General features: G+C 41.3%; 1 protein-coding gene across 6 annotated transcripts in view; it reads left to right on the top strand.

The window, feature by feature from the left end:
* The window catches only part of MET (MET proto-oncogene, receptor tyrosine kinase), a 112,333-nt gene that overhangs the window by 44,758 nt on the left and 44,772 nt on the right, over window positions 1-22,803 (top strand). For all 6 annotated transcript variants that reach the window (XM_019743213.2, XM_019743211.2, XM_019743215.2 and 3 more), the window contains 2 exons: window positions 11,725-11,916; window positions 22,268-22,402. In XM_019743213.2, coding sequence (XP_019598772.2) covers window positions 11,725-11,916; window positions 22,268-22,402 — 327 coding nt within the window. The remainder of the gene's footprint in view (window positions 1-11,724; window positions 11,917-22,267; window positions 22,403-22,803) is intronic.

Below are 22,803 nucleotides of genomic sequence, written 5' to 3'. Positions count from 1 at the left end.
TGTAGATGCAGTCAGATTAGAAGTGAGTTTGGGAAGCGCCTCAGGGACTTTGGCCAGTGGGAAGCACGGCCCACAAACGGAGGTTTCTGATAAGCGGTTCTAGTCAGGTGCCAGGGGAGAAGGTGAGTAGAGTCTCACTGCACAATGGAAAGATGGAAAGGAGGGATAAGAGGTGGCAGACTGGACCACAGTCATGGCTTTAAACAGTATGCTGGGGCCCAGTTGAAGGACTCAGGCTTCATCCATCTTTCACCTCTCCTGGCCTCCGCTAAGGCATTCATCGGCCCATTTCTATGGAGTGTGACACTTAGGCACATCAGCAGGCGTGGATGGCTCTTGTCACTGACAGGGAGAGCCGCGTCTGTGTTCTCGTTAGTGTACGGAAGTCTGTGTGCTGTCTTTGAGTGTCTCTCATACTCCTGTGAGTAAGTACATTAAAATTCCTGTCTGTTCACGAAATAGAGAAAAACAGAACACCTCTACACACTAAGCATTAAGATCTGCCTCACTTGGAGCAACTTTCCCGATGAATCAGTCTGTCACTCCTGGATGTGACGGAAGGCTGCTAACCGAAACCACATGAACTTGGTCTGCCTTAGAGCTGACTCACCTTAGCAAGCGATGCTACAGAAGCAAACATTTTAGCTCTTGGAATTCCAAAGCTCCTCCCATTGTAGAACGCTGTCTTCTGAACCCTGAGGACACCTCGAGAGGAGCTACATGACAGACCTCGAATGGATGTGTATCCATGTCATTTATATATAAATGCATTTGTACACATGTGTGGAAACCCATAACACATATATACGAAACATACTCTGCGCCAAGTATTTCTCTTTCCTCTTCATTAATCCAGCTTCTGTCGAGACCTGGCCCCACCTCGCCCCACGTGAGCCTCTCCAGCCACAGGGATCTTATCCTTTTCCACATCCTACAGCATCTGCTACCTGTACCAACATTTTCAGGACCGATCTGTTAGCTAGTTCTTGGTCCTTTGCCTTATGAATTAGCTGTTTTGCGTGTCTTATCTCTCCCCTCCCAGTGTGCACCATGTGCCACTGACTGGCTGTCGGTAGAAGCATTTGCCAGGGCTGGCATCCTATGGCCTGTGTCTGTGCATCCAGCAAGTTAAGAACGGTTTTTATATTTTGAAAGGGTTAGAAAATAACACACAAACCAACATATATTCCATAGAGCGTCTGGTACCCAAAGCCTAACATACTTGCTACCTCGCCCTCTGTAAAAGAAGGGCACCCACCTGCTTTAGAGGATAGTGAAAATTAATAGTGGACAGATAACCCAGCCAACCTCACTTGCTGTAAGTAATTCTATTTGATAGGTACGAGTGTTTCCATTTAACAGATGAAGAACCCGAGGCTTGTTAATCTAAATAATGAGAACCCTGGACTTTAGCCTTATGGGCATTATGAGGAATCGCTAGACCAACAACAGTGATATTAATCATAACTATTTAAGTTGCACATGGCCAGGCACTGAGGTCTTTTGTTTGCTGCTGTATCCTTCTAGCACACAGAATACTATCTGCCACATGGTATGGGTTTGCATTAGTTTCCTGGGGCTGCCATAACAAATCACCACAAACTTTGTGGCTTAAAACAACAGAAATTTATTCTCATGCAATCTGGAGGCCAGAGTTTGAAATCACGGTGTCAGCCAAGCTTATGCTGTCTCTGAAGGCTCCAGGGAAGAACCTTCCTTCCTCCTGCAGTTTTGGTGGTCCCAGGCATGCCTTGGATTGTAGCAGCATCACTTCAGTCTCTCCCCATTCTCATAGAACCATCTTTCCTGGGTGTGTCTACATGGCCTCTCCTCTTCTTGTAAAGGTAGCAGTCTGTGGACTTAGGTTCACACTGAGTCCAGGGTGATTTTACCTCAAGATTCTTAATGAATTACATAGAAAAGAGCCTTTCTAAGTAAGATCACCTTCTGAAGTTCCAAGTGAATATCAGTCATTGGGGTGGACATTAGTCAACCTAGTAAGGTCTTAAATATTTTTAAATGACGAAATGAATGAAGGAAGTAACCCTTCAATATAGTATTGTCACTACATTCCTTTCATTTAGACCTTAAAACAATTGTGTTAGTAGGTATGTGTTTTTCCATTTACAAGTGAAGAACTGAGGCGTGGAGATGTGAGTATCCTCTCTAAGTCTGAACAGCTGGTCAGGGCAGGCCCACCTGGATCCCATGCTCCTCTCCACTAGGCCTGTCCGCTAGGCCAGGGGGATTACCACTGGACAGGATGAAGAAGGTGCTTGGGGAACATTACACTAAATATTTGTACAGGTGGAACTGAGAAAAGAGATTCTGGAATCAAGGAAATCAGATTGTAAAAGGCCAAGTTCTAGATTTCCCTTAATTCAAATTTTAAAAAAGTATATCAGTGGGTAGATACAAACAATAAAAGGAAGAGTCAAAGATGGCTGAGACCTCACACTTAGGATGAGGTAGCTATTGAGGCCATATAGAAATAGGAAGCTAGAAGAGGGAGTCAGTTCGGAAAGACAAACGATGAGTTTGAATGTCATCGATGGTATATTTAAACTTGGCCTGAAGGCAGTTTCAGAGACAGGGCTGGTCCTCAGAAGAGAGAATGCCACTGGGTGTGTGAAGTTAGGTCATCACCACGAGGCGGCATCCATCATCTCGTGAGTCACCGGTGTTGGGCCAGCAGCTGGCTGGCCAGACGCCTAGTTGTGCTACATTCGTGGCCTTCTGAGAATGAACACATAGCCAGAGAGGATGCCCTTTCTGCCTTCCCAGAGACGAATCAACTCTTCTTTATCTGCTCCCCAGCTCTCCTCCCCAGCTAGAACTCTGAGCTCTGAGGTTGTCATGAACCCCATGGCTATTGAAGCTGTGAGACAGGATTACTTCAAGGGGAGTTTGTGGCAGCAGAACTATTGAGGAAGGATCTTTCTTTTAAACTGTACATCATCCGGCTGAGTCCTCTTCATAACACAAAGCAACCTAATCAGATTCTCAGGGTTTGACCACAGCACCCTAGCAGTCTGCCCAAGAGAGCTGACTCTTCTGCATTTTACAAAGAATCAGGCTTCAATGTTGATTATCTTAGACATTTGAGTACAGACTCAGAGAAGTTAAAAATAGCTCTGAAAGAAACATAACCTGACACTGAAGTTCAAAGCTCTATGTCTCAGTCTGTTGTCAGTTCCAGACCACCACTCTCCCAATCCCACTTAGTAAAGAGAAGAGAGGACATACTTAAAATTTAGATAAATATGCTAAGTGGAATTCCTGAAATTAAAGCAGTTGAGTTTTTAGCCAACTATATGAAAAGCCCTGGGCAAAGAGGACTTTTCCATTTTGAAATATGTATCCCCCTGAAAGCCATAACTACATGTCCACAGAGTCTGTACAAAGTATAATTATGAATAAAGTTTATGTTAAATTGCTTCTGTTAATTTAGTCATGGGCAAGGAGGGAAGAGAGCTGGTATGAGTGAACTGGTAAAGATTTTACAAGATAGTACATTTAAAAAATTCTATCTGCAAGACTGATTTAAATTATCTATAGATGAGCTAAATCTGTCCTATAGATCAATTAAAAGAATCACTATTTTAAATATATCACATCCTTAATTATACTGAATTAAATGTAATTGCATATTCACTGCATGAATCATAATGTTAATTAGGGGAAACATTTTGAAGCAAATACAGTTTTCGTTTTATAAAACAGGTATATGTCTGAGTCAAGTAAAAAAGTCTGGCAAGTATTCATGAAAAAGCAAAGAAAGACTAGAATAATTAAAGTATTATTTCAAGGCTTACAAAATGTAGAGTAATTCTTATTACGAGGTGTGATCAAAAGTTACAGTAAATGTTTAAATAAAAAAATTATTACAGTAAAAGACACATTGCCATTAATCCCTCTTAAAATCCCCCCACCCCCATTTTGAACACACTTATCCCATCATTCTTGCCACTTTCTGAAGCTGTTCTGGAAGTCCTCTTTCATGAGTGTCTTTAGTTGCGCTGCCGTGGCTGCCTCAATGTCCTGAATCATTTTTACTTTGGGGAAGAGCCAGAAGTCACATGGGCCAGATCCAGTGAATAAGGTGGATGAGGACACACCATAATGTTTTTATTTGACAGAAATTGCCATATACCAGAAGCGATGTGTGACATGGAGCCTTTCCGTTATGATCAAAACATACTGTGAATGCCACTGCCGTGTGCCGTCCAACAGAAAAGCAGGGATCTTCACTACCAGAAGCAGCAGGTTGAACTTTAGTAACCGTGTGTGACAAGTTTCAGCTTGTTCAGTGCAGTCAGTCATGGGGGAGCTACAGTTGAGAGAAGGTGTGTTTTAAAGTGCGCCATAAATCATGGATTACGAACAGTGCATTAACATGAAATGGGCAAATGGTTTCATCCTCCATCATGAAAACACTCCATGTCACATGTCACTTCTGGTATACCACAATTTCTGTCAAATAAAAACATTACAGTGTGTCCTCATCCACCTTATTCACTGGATCTGGCCCATGTGACTTCTGGCTCTTCACCAAAGTCAAAATGATTGAGGACATCGAGGTAGCCATGACAGCGCAACTAAAGACACTCATGAAAGAGAACTTCCAGAACTGCTTAAGAAAGTGGCCAGAATGATGGGATAAGTGTATTTGAAGTGAAGGGGAGTACTTTGAGGAGGATTCATGGCAATGTGTCTTTTACCGTAAGTTTTATTTGTTTGTTTGTTTGTTTCAACATTAACCATATTGTTTGATCACACCTTGCAGTTAGCCCTCTGACAATATTTAAGCTTTTGAGTTAAGGAAGCAATTTGTAACAAGTTTTAAAAATTAAAAAAACAACAACAGGTTGTTTATCATTGGATCTCAGAGTTGACATCATATAATTATTTTAAAATAGGATAAACCTTGAAAAAAATAAATGTTTTTCTAAACTTCTTATAGACTAGACACATGTATCCAGAATCTGTGTTTTGGAGTAACCTCTGGTGGTTGGGGGACTGTTTCCTCCTGATATCCTGAACATCCTGAGCACTCATTTGTTCCGGCTGCGGGCTCAGGGGAGTCTTTGGGAAGCCCTCCATAGACCCATTGCTTGGAAGAGCTGGAAGGGAACTTTGAGGTCAGCTCACCCAACCCCTTGCTGTACAGACAAGCACATAGCCTGGTACTAGAGTGAAGACCCTGGGGCCCGGGGGCCGAGGTCTGGTCCTGGTTCTGCAGGTGCTGGTTATATAACCACGCAGTGCTTCAGTCTCCTCCCGGACTGTTATGAGGATTCACTAAATTAATATTCGGAAAGTGCTTAGAACAGTGACACGTCGTAAACACTATGAGTACATGTTTGTTAAGTAATAGTAAAATAATACTCAGACCCAGAGAGCTCAAGTGATTTGCCTGAGGTCATGCAACTCATCAGATCCTGGTTGGGGTGGAACCAGTCCTGTCGGGTGCTAGCTTCTTTTCTCTCCCAGGTCCCAGACCAGCCCCGGAGCATGTGTTTGTCTCAGAAATACTGTAGGAGCTTGTAAATAAGAGCATGATGCAGGGTAAAGAATATAGGATTTGAAACCAACAACTAAGATTCAAGCTGTGGTATTTACTGACAACTCTCTGAACCTCAGTTTCTTCATATATAGAAATACGATGACCATAACAAGCCCAGCCCACAAACTTGAGAGGATCCAATGAAGTAATGTACTTTGAAAACTATGACCCGCTCTGCAGAAGTTATTTAACATTATTGGGACCTCCTACAAGCTGAGATAAACTGTGAATGTTTAAAATTTGCTTAGGACATCGAGAACTTGGGGTGGGGAGAAGTTCAAAATAGGCTCTCTCCACTTTCTCACTTCCTATTTATTCATTGTTTTCTTTAAAATTTATTAAACTATAGCCATATACACAAAAGAATCACGTGCTATACATATGTATTGTGCTGTGTGTGTATGAAAAATTAAACACATACTGATTTCTCTACCACTGGGCTTTAAAAAGAGAACGTTACCAGGTCTGTGAAGGCACTGTGTGTCCCACCCCAGTCAGATGCCCTCTCCAGCCCAGAGAAGTGGATGAACAACTGTCGTGCAGTGTTGGTTCATCTTTCCCTTGTGTGTAGCTGTACCACACAAGTGTCTCTACCTAAACAATGTATTGGGAGAATTTGTTTTTCTTATTTCTTTTCCCCTCTTGACTCAAATATCTCAAGCTGTGTGGTGTCTTCCTGTACCCTTATACTATCCACCTCATTCTTTGTCACTATGTCCCCTCCCTCACTCATTAAAACACGTTACTTCTGTCATTCAAAGGACCTTATAGACAGAGACTTTGCAGAGTCAGGCTTCAGGTTGACCTGAGCAAGGAGTGGGTGTCGGTGACCTACCTGGAGGTGGGACATCAATTGCCAGAGCAAATGCAACAATCCAGGAATTGGAGGGTCATGTGTCAGAGCCACTCTTGAGATTCATTTGGCATCTTAGATGGTCACCTGACCTTTCATCTTAATGGAAAAAAGTCTAAAAATGTAAGTCAAGGCAGGCCCTGCTAAGGAATTTAGACATTTCCTGTAGGCCTTTGGGCAGCAACTGAGGTTTAAAGATGGGAGTGACAACTCATAACTGCTTCAGGGCAGATGAGATGGGAGACAGAAGAAACACCTAGCCTGGGGCAGTGGTGCAGGTGTGTGGGGGGGGGCTGACAGGAGAGACACTGTGCATGGAAGGGGTTTAGTGGGATTTCACACCTAGTGGGATGTGGGAAATGCTAGAGAAAGAAGTAATGACTGAAACGTTAAAGTTACCTGGATGAAAAGAGAGCAATGTTAATTAACAAAATAAGTAATAAAAACAGGTAAATTTGATAGCAAAGCTGATTAGAACAATCCAAAATGCTAGTGGTCATCTCTGTGCCATTATCCAGAAAATAATGATTAATTCCAGCCTTTCTCTCAGCAAAGGAATTAGAGACGGGTGAATCTACATTTCCTACTTTCAAGAGTTACAGGTTTTTTATGTTAAATGGTAAACTTTTGTTTAATGGTTCCAACTCTGACAGTTACAACTTTCCTGACTTTCAGTTTCTCACACAATAAATTAGGGGCTGGAATAAGATGGTCTCCAAGGCCCTTTCCACTTTTCCAATTGTGCAATTCTCAGAACTTTGCCCAGAATAGTATGCAGTAGCAAAAGAAATTCATGACCATGAAAATCAGGGAGAACTAAACCCCAGTGTGTCAGTTCCAGCGTGCCCGGGCACTGTGGCCGCACCTTGGGCCCGGTGAGTCTCCTCCTCCTGAAAACTGAGTTTAACGGCAGCTCCCGGGGCTGCTGAGAGTCTGGCTGTATGGGAAAATGCCCACCTCGGTGCCTGGCACAGTGTAGGTGCAGGAAAAAGATAGATTTCCTCCCTCCCTCCCTTCCTTCCTTCCTTCCTTCTTCCTCCCTTTGTTACTAAAGGGAGAGCGTTAGTCTGGCTTCCCAACTAGTGCTGGGGTGAAACCTCTGTGGTGCCCCAAGCAGCTGCCATACCAGAGAACTGCTTCCACCAGCCCGGCTTCCAGACCTCATGCCTTTGAGGGAAGTCAGAGTGGCAAGGAGACCCCTGGCAGCAGGTCTGTAGTTGCTTTTCCAGCTGGACCCAGCCTCACCCCAAATGCCATAGCCAGGAGCTAACTTTGTCTGAAGCACTGTGAAGACACCCCCTCCCCCCCCCACCCACCTTTCCTGTACAAACAAGCAGCAAACGCATTCACTCATTGTCTTTAAGGGACACGGTTCCTCCGGCTGAGATTTAGTTGCATTTGCACAGCGCTTTATCTTTGCGTTGCTGAGAGCTGGAACTGAGGCTCTCTAATAGTTAAAGTTCTACTATCCAAGCTTGAAGACAGCATGCAGCTGCGGGAGCCAGTTTCTGTCACCCTGACCCCAGTGGTCGAGTTTATCAGGATTCTCAACAGGAAGAGGCAAGGAGTCGTTACCTCTCCTGCCGTCAACCCTGGAATGTTACTTTTTCCTGGAAGCTAATGCCCCTAACCCATCTCCTGCAGATCTGTTAGGGAGAAAATGAAAAAGAAAAAGGTTGGGGTCCCCTGACTTATGAATGTCACCTGAACCTGACATCATATTTGGTTTGGGGCTCCAAAATGCAGTTTTTCAAAATCAAGGAGTTCTGTAGTTGCAATGTTCCTATACTTAGGACTTTGTTTGGGGGCCAAAGAGAGACATAACTTCATCCCAGCAGTCGCTGAGGAGGTACCATTTGGAGACCTTACCACTTCCTGAAGGGGAAATTTTGAGGTGCACAATATAAACGCTTCTTTAACTCTGATGCAGAGTTCTGCATTTATGCCTCACACGTGAGGAAACAAGCGCCTAACGTTCTGGTCGTGTTGCTCTTCCTTCAGTTGAAAAACACTAGCAAGTCCCTGCAGGTTGACAGACACAGATCTGTCTCACCTCATGCTCGTGTTGGCCCTGGTCAGCAAAGCAGACCACAGAGCGAGCTGGGGGGCAGCGGGGCCATAAGTCTGGTTACTTCACGGATGCCCTCATTTCTCAGCAAGCTGTGGTTAAGTACGGATCGTGTGCTGGGCACAAAACACCGTGGGGAGTAAAAGATAAATAAGACAATTCCTGGTCTCTTGTTGATAGAAGGCTGCTACTAGTTTACAGTCAAAGACGACTCCACACACAGCAAACTGTTTCATATCCCAATGAATTCATCACATCTCTGCCAGCACCGAACTCAGGGTCAAGTTTGAGGCTTTAAAGTTCCCAGGATGCCACCCAGATATAGAAAAAAAGGCTAAGATCAAGCAAGAGAAGGAACAAAATACCCACAGAAACTGACCCTGAAAAGAGTCACCTCTTTAACAGAATACTTGCGATGGCCTTTGATTTAGAATCCTTTAAGCAGATTCCCTTAGTTCTGGCTATCTCTGCGAAATGGATGATTGATCACCAATAGAAACTTAATTACCAATTAATTGGTTACTATTGAATTGCTGGTACATCTCAGTTATCTGCTACTCCTCAGAGCAATCTATAGTACTTTGGTGAAAAAAAGCTTCTAATTAAATAGCGAAATAGCACTCATTAATATATCAAAATAAATGTCTAGAACTGAAACATTTCATTAATTATGAGTCAGTAGGTTTGGCATCTCAGAGATTCCGTTTGCTAATTTATCACCATTTAAAATGAAGACGGAGTTGCTATATAAAACAGTATTTTAGGTGATTTTTGAACATAAAAGTCAATAGATGTAAGACTTTTGCAGTCCATGTGACAGAAGTTTGACCTTACGGAGAAGATTATTTTATATAAGGATAACTAAAGTTTGTATTTCAATTTGTTCTTAAACTAAGTTGGTTTGAAATATAGTATGACAATTTTCTAATTGCTATAGTAGGATAATAATAGAGCATATCTAATTTTCAAATCCTTTTCTGGAGTTGTAATTATACACAAAGACGTATAAGAATGAATTTTTTTCTCTTTTTCTTCCAAGTGCGCCTTCAGTTTCCTCTTGCTCCATGTTATCTGCCCCAAATTTACCAATTCAAAACTCTCTTGTCAGGAGCCATACACTGTATTTGTCCCTTATAAACTCTTAGCTACCTCTATTCCTGAAAATGATAACTTTAGTAATATTGGCTCATATCTCCACACCCATTTCCCAGCTACCTGTAACTAATTCAGTTGTTCATTCATTGAATTAATATTTACCGACGGTTTATTGTGTGTGATATTTCATCTACTCTAAGCAATTGCAGCAGTGAACACGCAGGCTCCCCGATCCCAGGCAGCCACTTGGAGAAGTCTGACGTCGGCCATATAATCGTACAACCAAGTAGCAGTTGCAGCTGTAACAAGGGCTATAACATAATACATATGTGTATAAATAATAGAAGGATTTGACCTAGATATTGGGGTCAGGACAGACCTCCTGCGCAAATGATGACAAGCTGAGATCTGAAGGAGGCATCGCGGTTCAAGGTGCATGGAGGTGAAAGGAGCATTTCAGGCAAAGGGCACGGTATGCAGAGACCCCGCGATGGGAGGACACGTGGCATAGCTGGAGAACTGAAAGGCAGCCAGCTCCCTGGGGCTCAGGGGACACAGGAGAGCGGGTGCAGGGCGAGTCTGGAGAAGCTGGTCAGGACCCAGATAATGCAGGGCTCCACGGGTACTGTTGACATTTTTGTCCTTTATGCGAAGAGCAACGGGAGACATACTAAGTGTTTTAAACAGAGGACATGATGAGATTTATGTTTTATAAAGAAAATCTGGCTGCACTCTAGAGACTGGATCTGGAAAGAGATTAGATGAGATTGGGTGTGGCAGGTCCACTGAGGAGGCCATCGTAGTGGCCCAGGAAAGGGTGGGAACAGCTAGGATGAAGGTTGATGTGGAAAAGAGACATCTGGATGGGCCCAGGAGATACTGAAGGGACTTGGTAATGGACAGTATATGGGGAGAGTCAGGGCTGACACTTAGGTTTCTGACTTTGCACCTGGTGGAACAGGGAAAGGCTGTGCTTTCTACGGTGGCCATGTTGACCTGAGGTCTTTGAGATATCTGCGAGCAGATTTAATGGTGTAATGTAGGCACAGTCCGCTCAGAGCTGAGGGGTAGCCTGGAGGTACAAAGGTGTCAACTAAATATCACTGAACGGCACTGGAGAGACTGATCGCCCTGGGAGAGTGGAAAGAGCAAGCTGTCCTGCGAAGGAGATACAGACACTGCAGCCAGAAGGCAGAAGGGAAAGTGGGAGACTGGAGTGTCAAGGAGGAGGGAGGACCCACAGCGCATAACTGTCACACGTTACTAACAATATTTTCTAAAATCCTTCCATTCAACATTGAAGCTAAAGCACAAACACCTGATTGAGTGGTGATTGCCTTTTAGTGCATTGGTTACTGATGTAGTTGATGTTCAACACTGGCATTTTTTGAGCCTTCCAAGTAATGATGACAAATACATAGGTGGTGCTGTGTTCTCTGCACACTCGGCTCTGTTGTTAGAGATTTCTAGGAAGCAGCTCATTTCATCTTTACAGCAGTTCTTTCTCGAAGGTAGGCACACTCATATAATGCTCTCAATTTTACAGATGGGGAGCTGAAACAGATAACATGAATTTCACAGATGGAGACAGATTACAGGACTCCAGGAAGTAAATGAGCACCCGCTCCCGGATTGGATTTGGGATGGGATGTGCACACTCGGGCCTGGGGTTTGCACCCTGGAGCCTCCCCAGAATGACCCATCACACCCCGTCCCGCACACAGGTGCACACGGGCACACATGTTAAAATATATTGTCCCCATGTGACTCTAACATTTAGGACTATTCCAGGTAAAATTCATCTCATTGGACTTGCCTGCTAAGAAGCATTATCTTTATGTCAAGGGCTGAGACATGTACAGCTTTATTTTCCTTTAAATTGCACCAGCTAAGCTCCATCTTTCAGCACGGGATGAACCGTGGTTCGAACCAGGACGGTATGGTTTGCCCCAGCTCAGAGACCACACACGTGCGAAGGTGCCTGACGATGCTGGAGCCACTTAGGTCCCTGGGAATGCCTCTGGCCATCTTGGTCTGTTGGCACAGTTCTCCCTGCCATCCCCCTCCAAGCTCTGAAAAGACACACCGAAACGTTTCTTACCAGCTTGCTCGCATTAATTCCAGGACCATATTTTATTCCAGACGCTTCTGAGAATTCCATCAGGCTGTGAAGTGCGCAGTAACGAGTATCGGACGGAGTTCACCACCGCTTTGCAGCGGGTGGACTTATTCATGGGCCAGTTCAACCGAGTCCTCCTGACGTCTGTGTCGACGTTCATTGCAGGCGACCTCACCATCGCCAACCTCGGGACGTTGGAGGGCCGCTTCATGCAGGTAAGTGCTTTCTGAGCCCGGCCGTGTCAATTTCATCTGGTAGCCTGCACTTAATTGGTTTTTGGTTTTGCAGTAAAATACTTGCAAATATTGTAAAGTGGGGATCATAATAGAAGCTAGAGACAAAACTGAAAGCCAAACAAAGAAGGCTGGTTTACGTTTTATGAAGTCTATGGCCTATTTTTGTTAAATTCTTGAAGCTTTCGATTTAAATGTGGTTGCTTTTCATTCCTTTGCCAAAAATGGTTTGTTGGTATTTTTTTCCCTTTTCCATTCATGATTTCTATCACATGATTGGAAAATAAAATGAAACAATTAAAGCACTTCCAGGCGATGTTTTCCTATTTCAAGGGAAGCTTCACATCAAAGGAAAGCTATTGTGTGAACCGCGCGTCTCCATGAGAAGAAACATTCACATCACTGAGAAATGTTGGCAGCAGTTAGGAAGGGACGTTATCATCAAAATCCCATTGTAACTTCAACTCTCCTGATTCTGCAAAACGATGGGGCCAGATACAAAGAAGTTCAAATACTAAAAAAAAATCTGGATTTTGTTAAGAAATGCTTTTAATGGATAGCAACAGTGTTTCCATCCAATAAAAGTTCACATTTCAGAATTTGTGTTTCCTAGATACAAGAATCATAGCACTTTGCGGAGATTAAAATGCTCTTGTGTTGGCTCTTTTACTGCTTTAATAGTTACGGCCTAGTGCTTTCAACATGAGTTCCTCATCAGATTCTTAACTAACGCAGAATCACAATGGCATCTATTGTGATTCTTGTATTTTCTTATATTATTCACAACTTGTATTTTAATAATACTGTGGAAAGGCTGAATTCCTACAAAGACTAGAAGTCTCTTTTAAAAAGTGATGCTCGTTTCATAAGTATCTGACATAATTAACATCCTAGTCAGACAATGACTTGTAGTGAACCAGTTGAGGATGATGTTTTCTTGTGACTTGCCTGGCTCTACATCCTTTTTCAGTATTCTTTTCCAAACATATTTTTTTTTAATTACCACTGTCTTTGTAGCAGTCTGCATGGTGATCATTGCCACATTTTAAATCATGTTTTTCTTATACTAGTGGGCATGGTGGAATTTTTTCGGGCCTAAAACATGTCAATAAATCCTTCCTAGCTCAAAGTGAATCATATAGACCCTGTTATCTAAATATTCCCACACTCAGTCCCCTCCTCCCATGGGTCACAGTTAACGAAGCTCTTTCTCCCCCGTCCCTCCGGCTCCCAGCCTAATGTTTTTATATACCCACCTCAGACCATTTAATTCTGTCCTAAACTCCTCAGATCTGAAGGAGGAATGCCCAGTCCCCACCCACACAGACAAGCACTTGAACATACTTGAAATATGGCCGCATCTATTATCCTTGTAAAATGTGTGGTATTATGTTGTGTTTATGTGGTGTTTTTTTCTCAGTTTATGTTGGTGTTATTCTATAGAATTCCAAAATAATTGGAAGAGGATGGAAGAAGCTAGCATCTATTGCATTCTCAATGTGTTCGCTGTGTCGATTTGCTTCCCTTTATTGTTATTTCTGCTTTTCTTTTCTAAATTGTCTATTACCTTGCCAATCCAGTTCCATATTAATAAGCTTTCTACAGTCACTTTAGATCTGACACTTTCTTACATCAAAAGGTTCCTGGCCTATTTCCAGATTCTACAGTTCTTATAAAATCCCATTTTTAGATAGGTTGCTTTAATCACTGAGTAAATTCTGCTGTGTGACAGATTCCTCCACCCAAGTGTTATGTCATACATCAGGCTCATTATCACAGAAACGCTGTGGCAAATGTTTTATTCTTGTCTCTCAGCATTTTCATAGAAGAAGCTATAGTATGCCCATTACCTGTGCATCCAAAACATTAAAGATAAAAAGAAGGAAACAAGTAGATACTTATTTATGAAAAGTATTACTGATTTTTAAAAAAACTCAGGTGGCTCTTAATTCATCAAATATATATGTCAGAACTTACTAACTTTGCTTTACTAGGCAAATAAATGAAGCAAGGAAAGAAGTGACACAGAACTTGCCTTTAAGGAACTAAAATTGTGGTAGAGGAGATGAAAACATGTACCTGATACAAAGACCGCAAACAATGGCGCACAAAGGACTATTGACAGCCACAGAGGATCTATTTCTCTGACACCTGCCAAAGAGAATCCCATTCCATGAAATTTTACATAAATAAACCTAACGCATTGGAAGGATCAAACAGTCAATATCACTGAAATCATGTTTGTTTACAGCAAATAATGTTAGGGGAGGAGTCAGTTCTGAGCACAGACCGGAGGACCTTCCAGCTTAATCTAGCTGAACGGAACTACCCACCAAGCTCTGTAAATGTTTTGGCTGCCCTAAAGTTCTAAATCTAGGGCCAGGCCTAAGCTTCCACAACTTGTATTTTAATAATACTGTGGAGTTTCTGTTACAAAATAGAATAGACTTTTTTTTTTTTCCAAAAACAGCTGCCATACATGAAAAGGAAAAGAAAAATGATTTTACTTCCTTCCTAGCCTGAAGCCTAAAGGCAAAGTTGCTTTACAAATGTTTTCTCCCAAGAGTTTGCAGCTGTTTCTGCCTTTCCTATTGTGCTTCTGTTCAGCTCCGGCTGGGAATCCAAGCTACAGCCCCAGCTGTCGGGTGCAAAGTGAATCAGGTATTTCACAGTGGTTATTTGATTAGAAAGAATTATATTGTTTAGCTAACAATATTATATATGGCAGTGAAGACATTTTTGACATGTTTCTAACATTTAAACATGGTGTAACTTATCTCATGCAGGTGCAGCTACGTCTAAATACTCTGATCGGTACATATATCCAAGCCTATCTGTAGAGCTACGTCGATATAGATATAGATTTCAGAAACAGTTTTTATTTTTGTGATCACTCTCTTGGGATGCTTTGAAGTAAAATAACACGATATGCAATATTCGAGCGTATGAATAAACAAGGAGAATGCGCTGTCTTACACTTTGAAGGGGGAGGATGTAGACGAGAACGAGGCTCAGGCACATTAGTGCCGTGCGCAGCGACGTGGGCGAGGGGAGGGAGCCGCATGAAGACCACGGGACTAATCACAGGGATTGCCCGCGTCTCCCCTTCTGAGCTCCTCGTCTAATCTACATCCAAAAACAATGCCTGCTTGATTTTTTTACAGCACTTATATAAGGGCTTTAATCTCTAGATGTGAGGCATTGCTATTAAAATATTTGTGCATGACTGTCAGGCCAGAGAGTGAGTGGGTCAGGATGGGTTGGGGGTGGGGAGTCCCATTCGAGACTGGTTTCAAGTTCAGCTCCACTAACACGCACTGGGCAGCTACCTTGTGCACATACAGTGGCCACCTGGGCACTATCACAGCTGTCATTAGGCCCTTGGGCATCTTCCTGGCTCTTCTCCAATCCCCTTTTTCCCTATCCCCAATTCTTTAATGCTCTTACCATGCATCACCCCGTTTCTCTTGTGCTTTTTTACTGGACTAGTTGGGTCTTAAGCAAGAAATTTAAAGAGGTAGGGATGACCTAAAAAGACACCCTTAGGTCGTGATCATTACCTTGCATGCCCATTACTGAAAGGATTATGTTAGTAATCAGTAAACTTGAGAGTACTCACTTCCAGTAACAAGAATCAATGCATCTATTGACCTCCTATCCAGATTCCTTCAGCTCCTGTGCCACCATCATGGCACATCAATGCTCTGTGTTGGAAGCCGGTGGCATGCATTACGTTTGGGATTACTGCTGTTTTAGTGCATGTAGACACAGATCATTAATTCATCAATGCTGTGAGCATCTGGCAAGAGACACAGCCAAATGAAGTTTGAACTTGAGCAACATTTCTCTTTATGGATTGCTGACTTACCTGTCTGTCTCCTTTATAAAACGCTCAGATAAAAATATCATCAGCCTTTTTTTAATGTTCATGTTATTGACTTAGTTATAGCCCTAAAGAATGGTAGCTTTAGTATATTTCTCTAGAAGAAAAGATACTAATAAGTTCTGAAATTATTTTGTGCAAAAAAGAACCTATTATAAATAATAATTTCAGTTATATCCATAACTAAAAATTAAACCCAGTTCATGAATAGTCTACTAAAATGCATTAATGCATGCCTTCAAATACATTTATCTTATACACCGTTACATGCATAGAAATTTAAAGCATTATAAATATTTGAAACCATGAAAAAACGCTAAACTTTTGTGTGTTTGTTTTGGTTAGGATATAATAGCCCAGATTTCTTGTTTGGGTGCTTTTTTGAAAGAGTGGAGAGACATTTTAAGACATGATATATATAAATATGTATACAGATATATATGTATATACATCATGTTTTATATATATATCATATATAATAGTTTTAAAAACTACTGATATATATATCTATGGATATAGATAGATAGATATAGATATAGATATATATGTATCAGTAGTCTTTTAAATTTTATCACTTAAAATTCAGAAACAAATATACTCTGAGTGTAGACTGGCTAATTCTACAATCATTGTATTTGAAATATTGATTTGAAAGTATTAGTTGTTTTTAAATTTTTAGAAATTTACTAGACTATTTGGTTTTTAGATAGTTGATTTTTTTTTTTTTTTTTTTTTTTACAAAGGGCTTAGTTTGGTATTGACTCATTTCGACTCACTTTGACTCATTTCAAAAAGTTGAAACACACACATATCAGTATTATAATAGTAAGGAAAATTGTTTTGCTTTTTGTATGTACCTTTCCTTTGTAGTATCAAGTTGGTGTAGAAACACTTGTGCCCTGTACAAAAAGAGTGAAGCAAAGAACGGAGTAAAGCTTCATTTAATTCAACATTTGCTACCTGATATTTTGTCTTACCACTTTTAATTTTGAGTTTACAGTACCAATCAGGAATTTCTACTTCTTCTCATGTTTTATCTTTTTTCTATTCTAGGAAACTAGATGTTTAGCTTGATTGAAACAAATAACTCTTCACATTGGATTTTGTTCTAAACAAATACCAATGTCTCTCACGTACTGAAGAAAATAGTAAACCCAAAGAAAGGTCTTGGTCAGTCCAGACTGCTACAACAAATTACCAGAGACTGGGTGGCCTAAACAGCAAACATTTAGAGTGCTGGAGGCTGGGAAGTCCAAGCCCAAGGTGCCAACAGATCTGGTATCTGGTGAAGATCTGCTTCTTGGTGCATAGAATGTCATCTTCTTGCTGAGGGCAAGAGAGCTTCCTGGGGTCCTTTTGATAAGGGCACTAATCTTATTCAGGAGGGCCCCACCATCATGACCTAATCACCTCCCAAAGGTCTCACCTCCTAATACCATCAAATTGGGGTTAGTATTTCAACATATAAATTTTGGAAGGACACATTCAGTCTGTTGTAGCAAGCAAGAAGCAAGAGGCATCAGGAGCCATGATTTGAAAATGCACATCAAACTCATGAAGGTTATTTAAATATCTGAAATATTTTAAAACCCCATGAAGACATTATGGCTTAAGTGAGCTTATTTCAATCTATTCATATATTTAGGCGATAGGTAATCCTGTGGGATCTAGTATGTGCCAGACTTTACTGGGAGCTGGGAAAGCAGACCCCTTCCCTGGATTAAGATGGTATCCAGTTATAACCCAGTCTGTTTCTGAGTGGTGTCATCACCTTCACTCACATTTTTCCCTCTCAGCTCACATTTTTTCTCCAATAATTTGCACCATCTTTCATTAAAAATGAAGTTTTCTTTATTCCTTCATAGAAATCCACTATTTTTCTTAACTTTTAAATTAAAAATCAATCTAAATTAGTAGCAAAGGTCCCATTCAGCATATTTTCTGAATAAAAGGAAAATTCACTTTGATCTTCGAAAAACAGTGGCTCTTGGGGAGTGTGGTACATCTCCCACTCTGACTGGTTCTTCTAGTGAGAATCCATGTTTGTTCCTTGTGCCCTTCCCTCACCTCCAGCCTCTCTGGGACCCTGTTTTACAAAAGTCCAGTCTGACCATGAGGGCTGCTCTCTAGAACACTGTTTGGGAGGCTGAGCAGGTGATGCCAACCAACTACTCAGTCTCGGGGAGAAGGAATGAATGGAAGGCTGTAGAACCTCCAGAAGTAAACTTACCTTTTCCTTAATTTAATAAAACATTTGGCAGAGAAATAAAAAACAAAACCACAATGAAATACCGCTCACACCCACTGGGATGGCTATAATGAAGAAAATAGAAAATAAATGCCGGTGAAGATATTGAGAAATTGGAACCAACCCTCATACGTTGCTGGTGGCAATGTAGAATCATGCAGCCCCTGTGGAAACTTGTCTGACAGTTCCTCAAAAGGTTAAACAGTGTTACCATAAGACCCAACACGTCCACCCCAGGTATCTACCCAGGAGAAGTGGAAATACATAATCACACAAAAATTTGTACATGAGTGTTCATAGCAGCATTATTCACAATAGCCAAAAAGTGGGAACAACCCAGAAATCCATCAACCAATGAATGGATAAATAAGATATAGTCTATCCATACGATGGAATATTGTTTGGCAATCAAAGGAGTGAGTACTGACACACATTCCAACACAGATGAACCCTGAAAACATTACGCTGAGTGAAGGAAGTCAGACACAAAGACCACATACTGTAGAATTCCATTTACACCAAATGCCAAGAATAGGAAAATCTATAGAGACATAAAGCAGATTAGTGGTTGCCAGGGACTGGAGGATATGAGGCCCTGGGGGATGGTGGCTTAGGGGTGTGGGATTCTGGGTGAGGTGATGAAAATATTCCAAAACCAGTTTTGGTGATGGTTGCACAAATATGTGAATATACCAAAAACAATCCACTATTTTAAGAAATGGGGAGACTAGACAAAGCTATATAAAATATCTCATGTTAAACTCATCATTCTTAAGGAAAATTAAATTCTAAAACAGCTTAATTAAAAACAAAAGTCTATGTATGGGATGAGGGTCTCTAGCCTTTGTATTTGTAGCTAAATCACACAAAATTACTTTGTTCAGGCTATGAATTTTGGGGCCCAGCCGCAAAGGTTTGATTTTATTTGTACATGTATTTTTTCCCCATGTCCTGTCCTAGGTAATTTGAGATCACCACCACAATTAAGTAAATTCAGACTCCTCCCTACTCCTCCACCCCAAAGTGTATTAGTCTTATGTTTTCAAGAGCATTAAAGAAAAAGATTTTGAGACCTAAACACTAAAGATTGGTTGTCGACACCGCAGAAACTCAAAACGTTCTATTTCATACTAATTGACCTAAGATTGCCAGGTGATTTGTCATAAGAATTAAATTTAGACGCTAAATTCAGTTCTGTCCCTAGAAATATCTCTATGACAACCAAAAGAAACTCCTAATTTCTTGCAAACATTGCTTCAGGGGTATTGTGAGAGTTAAAGTGGTTACTCTATTTAGAATTCGGGAAATGAGAGAAAGTGAGGAATTAACAGATAGAAAAGCATTCTTGGCATTGTATAGCCGTAGGTATTCCTGCAGAGAAAGGGCTAATGATCAACTCAAAAGGTATTTGCATCTGTGATATGACCTCTGCTCAAAATTCCAAACAGTCGTCTCACTTTTCCACACTGCCTTCCTGTCTTCTCTGGTTAGTTTTGTGTTCTGTACCAAGTCACACATCCCAGCTCATGATCAAAAGTAAAGCTTGCCAGCTGTGCTGGTGGCATTCCCTGTGCCCTCAGAAGCTATTCAGATGTGGAGTCTTTCTCCTTAGGCACACTTAACTTGTGCAGCCAATATTACTGAAACAAGGAGCGTTTGGCAGGCAAAAATATTGTGAAATTTGTTTTAATGCTTTGACTCACGAGTGGCTCTTAGAAGCTCAGAGTTGAAGCTTTTTATTGGTATTGACTCTGGTGCTCCAAGAGTGTAGCAGTTGAGTGTTTAAGGAGAGGTCAAGCACACAATTCAAACATTAGGTAAAGCTCCTTGGGAACCTGACTCTTGTACTTTCTAGTTAAAATTCTCTGTCGTATTTTCTTTATGGAAAATGATAGTACCAACCTTGGAGGATTATTGTAAGAAGTAAGCAAAATATACATTTAAGGTACTTAGCTCAGTTACCTATTATGAGAGTATCATTTCTATGGTGCTCTCCAGACAAAAAGTCTTTTGTTTTGTTTTGTTTTGTTTTGTTTTTTGTTTGTTTCATGTTTACCAGGTACAGAATGTTAACAGGGATGCACCAAATGAACCTATCCAAGTGTTAGAGGTGCAAAGAGATTCTTTAGGGAAAGAGAGGGAAAGGTTAACTCTCTTCGGGAAATGAGTATTTGCATGGGGGTCAGATATGTGATAAAGTCAAGGATGATGACCTAGTAATTAAGAGATTGCTTATTATAGATAAGGGAAATGATATTTAAAAGATCAAGAAGACAGGGTAAAAAGGGAACTATGAGGTAACTGTTATGTAGCAGGTCTGAATAGAATGAAAGATACAAGAGAGACAGAAACAAAATGCAGCTATCCCAGGAAGGTTCCCAGGGATCGTCAGTGAAGTGGAAAGCAAGGGATGAGGCAGAGACAGTCAGGGTAGTAAGAGAGGCTGCTGTTCTGTTTTGTTTTTGACACGTGTGTGAGAAAAAGAGTGCTTTGTTTGTTCATCTTTAATCTTTGCAGTTTGAAGTAATTGGGAACCATCATGAAAATATTTAAAATGGGGTTGGGTAGGAAAAACGAGAGGTGGTGAACACCAGAAGTGAGTTAAGATTGAAAATTGGATAACCAAAAGCTGGATCATTTGGGATGGAAGCTTTAGAAGACTGAAGTCCTGATTCTCTGCTTGTAACCAGAACCCAGAGGGAGGCAGGACTGGTCATTGGACTTCTTTTTACTTTGCCTGCAAAAGTCACAAATACCTATTTGGCCCCCAATTTAGAAATAATAATTTCCATCCTTTCTCATCCTGACCAAATGACCTTTGGTCTGTCATTTAACTTCTGTGCAAATACTGTCACCATGCTTAGTAGAGCTGTTTTGAAGGTGTTGAACATTTTGGGTAACAAATGTTAGGAAAAAAATGTCATGATGCTTCATGTGTCTGGTCTATAAAAGCTTCGTTAGTTTCTCTACCAATGGTCCATTCTCTGGAGCAAATTAGGTATTAGGGAATCTTCCCAAATTGTTCCAGGCTACTTGACTCCTTTATTGTGTTGAAGGAAAAATGTACTGCTGGTTCCCCAGAACATTTATATGTTGTGTGTGAGTTTGTTAATGTGCTCAGCAGTCAGTTACTCCTATAATTTTCTCTCCCATTTTACGCATGAGAAAGCTAAGGTAGAAGGAGTGGTTATTTAATCCTAGTCTCACACATGCCCATGTTTGTCCTGTGATTTCATACCCATGGCAAATACATACACTTTCAGTGTGACCTACGAGGGTATTTGGGATGTGGGGAAATTTCACAAAGTGAATTTCAAGCCCAGAGCCGTGTTCAGCCTCCTACACCCTTGTTTAAGAACGAACGTTTCTCTGAGCATCACTCAACTCTCCCTGAGTCTTAGTGTTCATTTCAGATCATCATCCTGATTTGACCCCTGGATTTCATTATTGCTGAGTTTTGCAACAGGCCAGATGAAAATTACATAGTTGAGAAGCATCCCAAATTAGAGATACCTGTAAGCAAGAATGACACCAGTTATCAAGCCTCATTTCCAAGGCATTGTTAAAACCATCAGGCCTTATTATAAAACCAGACTGAGAAGCAGAACTTTATTTATAATCCAAGTAAAAGCAGATGCTGGGACAATGGTTTATAAAAACAACAGCACATCATTTCAAAGTAGCTGAGGGCCTATTTTCACCTCCAAAGATCTATAAATATGGCTTAAGAGTAGCAAAGCTGACACTAGATTCGAGTCTCCAGAATCCCCGTCCACTGCACTTCCCATTACGTCAAGGGAAGCTGCCTGGTGGGGAGGGTTGGGAGGATACATTAAAAAATAATCCAAAATCCTTGTAGCATAAGTGAGGTCTTCTGCTCTGGGGAGAGTTTGGGCTCCTCCAGTTTCCCAGAGCAATCATGAGGGTTTGTCTGCATGTGCTGGCTGATTGACTGGGAGACCTCCCTCCCCAGAAACTGTTAAGAGATCGCAGCAAAAGTCTGTCTTGGGGGTTCAGATGAATTGTCTTCAAGGCAGGAGATTAGAAGATGCCATATTGATTTACAATGAGATAAACTAAACACCTTTAGTTCAAACACCCACAAGCTCTCCTAATCTATTACCACCATTATTGTCCACATTTTCCACTTATGTTTAAACTGAACTTGTTGGAACAAAGGTGTTTTCTGTTTCGTTTCCCAGGTTGTGCTTTTTCGATCAGGATCATCAACCCCTCATGTGAATTTTCGCCTGGATTCCCACCCCGTGTCTCCAGAAATGATTGTGGAGCACCCATTAAACCAAAATGGCTACACACTAGTCGTCACTGGGAAGACGGTAAGCCGAGTTCCCACAGTAGATGCCACAGACACAATTCTTCCTATGTGGGTAGCTATAGCCAGTACCACGTGGTCCTGTTTAACTTCTCTCTTTATCTTGGATTCACCTCTCCTCTAGCAAGCTCCTTCTTGAGTATTTCAGAGATCTTCTGAAACCATTTTAAATTTTTATTTAGGGAAGACTGGACCTAAGGGAGGGCCTGCTCATAATGTGTGCTTCTCCTTTTGTCCTATATTTCTCAATGAGAAAAACAAACACAGAGAATTAGAATTACAGTCCTAAGGGAAGAACTCCAGTGCAGGCAGATAAATCCTAAAATTCATATTGGAATCTGACACCAGCCAGTAACCCCTTTTCTCTGAGAGAAGGATGTACATCTCGATACCAGAATGATATGT

This window comes from Rhinolophus sinicus, linkage group LG11 (genome assembly GCF_036562045.2).
Source record: "Rhinolophus sinicus isolate RSC01 linkage group LG11, ASM3656204v1, whole genome shotgun sequence".
Taxonomy (NCBI): Eukaryota; Metazoa; Chordata; class Mammalia; order Chiroptera; family Rhinolophidae; genus Rhinolophus; species Rhinolophus sinicus.
Note: the sequence above shows the minus strand (reverse complement) of the source record. Positions and strands in the feature narration are given on the sequence as shown.